The following is a 7,007-nucleotide window of genomic DNA, read 5'->3' as shown; positions in this document are numbered from 1 at the left end:
ATAGCTGTGTGTAATTCCTTTGAGGAGCCTAGTAAGCACGTGTGGATGTTAAAAATGCATTTAATCATTCCCCCCTCAAAGTTTGACAGAAGTGTGGCTAGGAGGGCCATCTGTTTTGTTTGAATGAGAAATGACCCAGCATTCTGATTTCAATTAGCCTCTTTGTAGCTTTATGTTTGAGCTAGTTCCATGGGTAACAGTTCAAACTAAGTGTGGAGAGGAGCTGGCCAAGTTCTGCCAGTGCTGATTTGTTTTAACAACTGTCAGTGATCATGGGACAAGTGTACAAGGCAATGTTGCGGGATACACATTAAAATGCATAATTTTATGGAATCAAAACAGCACATTCTAGAACCTGAGAGCTAAACAAAATACTGAAATGGTGTCTTTACGTCATATCAAATGATTTAAATATTCAAAATCTGTATCACTTAACCTAAATTCTTAGTTTCACTCAATAAACACACACCTACTATGTGCCAAGGACTGTTATGCCCCGGGCATGAACCAAAGATGATGTAAGCGGTGGTTCCTGCCCTTCAGAAAGAAGTCTGTGTTCTATCTGGGAGGATAAGCCTGCAAAGTTAAACAATAATCTAAGTAATATTTAAGACAAGAATAAGAGAGCAGTCAAACATCACCATGTAACAAATTATTAGGAGTTCAGAGGATGGGAAGAATTACTTAGGTCAAAACCTTTATACTGGGTGGGGTCTGATCAGTAGTGGTAGAGCAGGATTCTAAAGCCTGGGGCTTCTCTTTCTGTGTCTATCATAAATAAATAAATAAATCTTAAAAAAAAAAGGGCGGGGGGATCCCTGGGTGTCCCAGTGGTTTGGCGCCTGCCTTTGGCCCAGGGTGCAATCCTGGAGTCCGGGGATTGAGTCCCACGTCAGGCTCCCGGCATAGAGCCTGCTTCTCCCTCCTCCTGTGTTTCTGCCTCTCTCTCTCTCTTTCTCTCTGTGTGTATCATAAATAAATAAATAAATCATTAAAAAAATATAAAGCCTGGGGCTCTTTAGATCACTTCCACTCAAATCTCTCTCTCTCTCACACACACACACAGCTAATGCATACGTACATGGCAGGTTTACAAAGGTGGGTATACAGCCTCCAGAATGGTTAAAGGTAACCCAAAGATGCATCACTGTGTTGGTGAAGGTCCAAAGCATCCTGGTGGCTTTAGGGAAGCCAGCCTGAATCTTGGTCCTAGTCCTCACTGCCTCCCAGGGTGTGTTTGTCAGATACCAGATTCCTGGGCCCCCATCCTGCACAGGTTGATTGCCCAATTTGCTGATTAGTCATGCAATGGGTCTCAAGGAAATCATATAAATGTGGGCAGGGAAAGGGGTCGTTTTTGATGTCAGCTGGTTTGTGCAATTCCAGTAATGACTGGTTCACAATTTCCCTGCATGAAAAGCAAATGCCACCACACTTCGGTGCTCCCATTACCATCTGGTTTCCTGATGTCCTAAAGGAAGGTCCTACAACCTCAGTTCTGCAGCTTTAGAGGTTTCTTATCATGACCCCTTTTCCTCAAGGGGTTGGCAAAGTTCTTCAAGGTCAAATAATCCAGAGCAGAGGAGTAAGAATATGTAAGGTGTCTTTGACTCCTGGTGATGGTGGCCACTGAGGATACTCTGTGGTAGGGCCGTGGTTCAGCAGCGTCTCACAGGATGGGTTCTTCTGAGTCCACAGCTCCTTCCATCCTAGCACTGCCAAAGCAGGACACAACTGAGTTGCAGGCAGCAACTCTCCTGTGGTCAACCCTAGCCCTACCACCTTAGTTTGCTCCTGTACCTGAAACAGTGCCAGTCAGCAGGCTGCAACGCAACTTGTCTAGCTGTAGCATTAGCCAGAGAAGAGAGCCTGATTCACTTCGACTCACTGGCCTATTATTTTCTTTGATAATAATGTTAATAAAAACATTTGGCTTATATTGAGGAAGAAAATCAGATTTGAATTCTATATATACATTCCTTGATTATAAAGATTCAGTGAGAACCAGCTTTTAAAAGTAAACACTAATCCTTCAATCATTTTTGAGTTAAATGTTATATTTTTAATTCTTTTCAGAGAAATTAATGACCTATGGCCTATTATAGTACTATTTATATATCAAAGTCAAGACCATTCATGTGGCCTAGACTGCTTTTTGCTAAAATTATCCAAAGGAAATAATAAATAGGACTTTTAGAAGCCAATGTTTTCTTCTTTATAAAATAATTCATTACTGATGAAACTATCAACTATATCAGTGGGCCAAAGAATGAAAGAGAACAGAAGATAATCAAATATGAGAACGAAGATAGAAAGTTTAAATGGGCAGGCCAAAAAAATACAACATATTTCAAAACCTAGAGAAATGTGCAGTAACAATGATTTTTAGTGTTTAGACTTCAAATTTCAGTTAAGGAGAGAACAAATTAGTAGAAGGAAACAAGTTTGACAAAGTAAAAATTTCTGAGAAAGCAAACAAAAAATGTTCTACATATAGATTTCATTGCAGGCAGAGATGTTATGGCCACTATCCAGGCTACAGGAGAAAAATACAAAAATGGAAAAATATTTTAATTTTAATGACATAAATTTACATATTAATGAAACACTCAAATGTCCTGCTATCCATAGGCAGAAGGTAAGGAATACATTCTGTTAAGAGGTCATTATCCTGTTCATTAAAAACTCAAAGCAGGCCTATATAAAGCCTTCTATAATCAATCATTTAAAAAAAATCTTTAGGACCTGTAATGCTTTAAATTTTAAAAGTCTTTTGTGACTCGTGGCATTACTTAATCTTAGCTGGTATATGTAAAAATATGAGGGCCTGATAGCATTGATTTAAGTACTGGTTAATTTTCAAGTCACCCATCACATAGGACAAAGGCACCAGATGCCCATCTGACAATACAGCAACTTCCAAGGCTGCACAATGCACCAGCTTTGTACCTTGTATGGTATGATGAATGCAGAAAGGTCTACCCTCAGCCACTTCCCCTAAGTGCTCCGTGACCTAAACAAGGCACCCTTTAGAAGCACTCCTCTCACTTGAAGCACTGTTCATACGCCATAAAACCCAAACTTCAAATGTTAAATAGCGTTACTAAGACTACTTTAAATACTGTCATTGCTTCAGATTATCAAATTAGCCAAGAGTTGGGGCATTGAGAACAACACATAAAGGTAAATTCTGAAGGGAGGAGAAAAAGCAAACTGACTCCAATCATGTGACTGCCCTGTGTCCATGGCAACCGAGGCAAGTGAGCTAGAACCATGGAGCTGACGTCAAAGCCACAAAGAGGTGTGTTCTCCAAGGCCCTCCTCACCACTTGTCTTGCTTGCTTTCCTCTTTGCTGTCTCCTTCCTCATCTCTCATGTCTCCTCTCTACTAAGTCTTTTCCTTTGACATTTTATTTTTCCAATTGCCTCATCATTTGTGTAAAATGTGCTTACTGTGAAGTATAGAGAAAAATTAAAGTTTTATATTAAAAAAATTATATCAAAACAGTAAGTTGACTGAGTCACTAAGCTAATTGTTCATGGAAGGAACAATAAAATTTAAGCTTAACTTTGATCAGCAAAACTAGCCTCATTCTGAATCCAGTTTTTTTTTAATAAAATCTTTTGTTTAGTCAACTAGCTTATCTCAACCGTACTTTAACAGTATTATACATAAAAACTATACTTTAAGAGATGCAGAAAATAAATTTATTTTTATTTTTTATTTTTTAAAAATATTTTATTTATTCATGAGAGACACACAGAGAGAGAGAGGCAGAGACACAGGCAGAGGGAGAAGCAGGCTCCATGTAGGGAGCCCGACGTGGGACTTGATCCCAGGTCTCCAGGATCACACCCTGGACCGAAGGTGGCGCTAAACTGCTGAGCCACTGGGGCTGCCCCAGAAAATAAATTTAAAAGGAACTTCTCTAAAATCTCCATGTGAGAAGTTAAAAATAACTAGAGCTCCTTCAAAACCAACAGGTTCGTTTTTTTAAAAAAGAGTATCGGGGGATCCCTGGGTGGCGCCTGCCTTTGGCCCAGGGCGCAATCCTGGAGTCCTGGAATTGGGTCCCACATCGGGCTCCTGGCATGGAGCCTGCTTCTCCCTCCTCCTGTGTCTCTGCCTCTCTCTCTATGTCTATCATAAATAAATAAATCTTTTAAAAAAAAAAGAGTATCAACATAAAACTGAGTAAGAGCCCAGCAATGTTACTATATGATTTGTTCTCTCATAAGCAGCAAGCATCGAGCCCCTAAAATACAAGATGAATATCCTTATAGATATAAGCAAACTAATGTTTCTGTAATCATCTCAAATTTCTATTTCCACATAAATGGATTTCAATTAGATGAATGTGAAATAGTTCTTTTTCCTTTAAAGATTTTATTTGAGAGAGCGAGCGTGAGTGGGAGGGAGGGAGAAGCAGACTCCCTGCTGAGCAGGGAGTCCAACGTGGGGCTTGATCCCAGGACTCTGGGACCATGATCTGAGCTGAAGGTAGATGCTTAACTCAGCAATCTAGGCACCCTAGAAACAGTTATTTCCTAACTCTTAAGAAATAAAACTGAACTCCAAATGAATATAAAGACTAGATCTGCTAGTCATTGCTAGTATATAAACAAATACTGACTTAAAAAAATAAAAAATGGGGCGCCTGGATGACTCTGTCAGTTGGGCATCCAAATCTTGATTTCAGCCTATATTATGATCTCAGAGTTATGAGACTGAGCCTGTAGGCTCTGCTTTGGGCCTGCAGGCTGAATCTGAAGCCTGCTTAAGATTCTCTCTCTCCCCCTCTCCTTCTGCCCCTCCCCCACCACAGCTCATGCTCTAAAACCAAAAATAGTAAAAAAATAAAATGATTGGGACTTTTATTAAAAAAAATTTTTAAATACCGTATTTTGAAAAACAGGTCAAAAATATAAAATCCTTAATGACAATGTAGTGAGGCCCATATTAACTACTAGACATACATTATTTATCTGGCTAGATGTACATGACTATAATTACTAATAGTGAAAATCTCTCAGATTTGTCACAAAGCCCAAGAGACTGGAATTTCATTTAGATAACCAAGAAAGTGTTACATTAACAAAACTCAGTAAAATCTCATAAAACAGTATAAACCATTTTAAAATACCATTGGTACATAGATTTCTTTTATAGATTTTCCTTGAATATACATTAGGTAATGATGCAATGAAGACGTTTTTACAATATTTATTAAGATAACAAATTTATAAATTGAAAGACTCAGAGGCACATAGTTTAAAAGGCCAGTACCATGGGAATAATGAAGTCAACACAGAGAAGAAGATATGAACAGTTACAACCAATACAAGATTTTCTTAAAAGCCACAGCCCCCCAATAAACACATCATATGAATCATCCTTCAAAATTACCATGATAAAAAGTTATTTCCTTCAAAGAAAAATAATTCTTTCCACCTACCGAGCCTAGAAAATCCTATTTACAATGAACTGTCCTGCATTTCATCAGCACTGTTTCATATGGCCTCCTCTATTCTGCCATTAGCAGTATTGAAACTTTTATAGCTATTGTATTTACAAATGCACATAATATTTAAATTTGCTCTTCAACGAGAACTGAATATATACTTAATCAAATCACGATACAAATGTTTTAGTGTTGAAAACACATTTTGTGGAGACAGGTGTATGGGAAGAGGTGTACTTAGAATTATGTTGCTTCTCAAGGATTACTTAGGCCAATAAGTCTGATAAAACTCAAGGTAGTCACAAAAACAGCTCTTTGTTGATGAAGAATTTAATTTATTTCTGTTTTAACTGGACACACTGGCTTCTTCAGTCAACCTTCACCACACTGTATATTTTGGTAACAAACCAAAAGCATGCAAAGAAGCCAATTGTTCCTATAAAAAAATAAAAAAATAAATAAATACTTTTCCAAAGGAAATTTCATAATTTACACAAAAACACAGATTTAAAATGATTGGTTCCTTTAGTAATAGCCACAAAACTATAAACTATTACTTACCAGGAATATACCATAGATCTATAAGTTTTTTGAAAATTACACAACTACCTTAAATCAAATTTTTTACAGATTTGATAGAACTTTTTATACTCTAAGATTACCTAAGAATATTCTTTTCCTTATTACTTGCAAAAAAACTAAAATGAAAAGATAAATAGGATATCAATTTCCTTTTCCTATTTAATAATAATATATCACAAAATGGAAAACCACTATTAAAATTAATTCAAGGTATGATATAAATACCTTAAACAGAATATCAGATTCATAGACTTAAATGGGGGCTATTTCCTAAGTATAGTTATTGGGAATTATCAATTTCTAAAGAAATACAATAAAACTAAACTCAAAGTTTTTACAGTGTTAAAAATGATCTAATTAGGATCACAACAAAGTGCATCCCCACTGAATATGAGAGGTGGTGTGGTGTTGGAGGACAGAGCAGTTCTGTCATGACTGAATTATTCTTCAGACTAGTCAAATGAAATCTCCAAACCCATTTATTATTAAAACAGAGATAATTTTATCTGTCCTATGTAAAGTAAATGAGATGATTCATGAAAAATAAATGCTTTGGTTTTCAAGTATCTCCTTCATCAGTCTAGGTTCCAGAAAATTTGAATGCTAGACAGGTGACAAAAATAAGACTCAGTTAAGAAACTGTCTAATGGCCACATAGCTGAATTAGAATGCAAATTCACTTTTTCTGACTTCAAGTATGGTGCTCTTTTAAACCTTACCATGCTTAGATTTACTAAACAAATTCAGAGACATTGTTTTGCAAAAGATTATTTACTAAATTGTTAACTGCCTAATATATTTTTAAAAACTGAAAAAATTCCAGAATTACCCCGAGAAAATAAATGTAAGTGCTGATGAACACAGAAGGGGATGCACATATCTTTGTGTAAGCTTTATATCCATCGACAGATGAATGGATAAAGAAGTGGCATATATGCACAATGGAATATTACTAAGCTGTCA

The 7,007-nt window shown here is 36.8% G+C and overlaps 1 protein-coding gene across 1 annotated transcript in view; it reads right to left on the bottom strand.

Annotated features, from left to right (window-relative positions):
- Window positions 1–5,208: 5,208 nt before the first annotated feature.
- The window catches only part of TM9SF2 (transmembrane 9 superfamily member 2), a 62,948-nt gene continuing 61,149 nt past the window's right edge, over window positions 5,209–7,007 (bottom strand). The window contains exon 17 of the mRNA XM_025441018.3: window positions 5,209–5,898. Within this exon, the coding sequence (XP_025296803.1) occupies window positions 5,831–5,898 (68 nt within the window). The 3' untranslated portion in view covers window positions 5,209–5,830. The remainder of the gene's footprint in view (window positions 5,899–7,007) is intronic.

This window comes from Canis lupus, chromosome 22 (genome assembly GCF_003254725.2).
Source record: "Canis lupus dingo isolate Sandy chromosome 22, ASM325472v2, whole genome shotgun sequence".
NCBI lineage: Eukaryota > Metazoa > Chordata > Mammalia > Carnivora > Canidae > Canis > Canis lupus.
The sequence above is the reverse complement of the archived record's forward strand: the minus strand, read 5'-3'. Positions and strand labels throughout refer to the sequence as shown.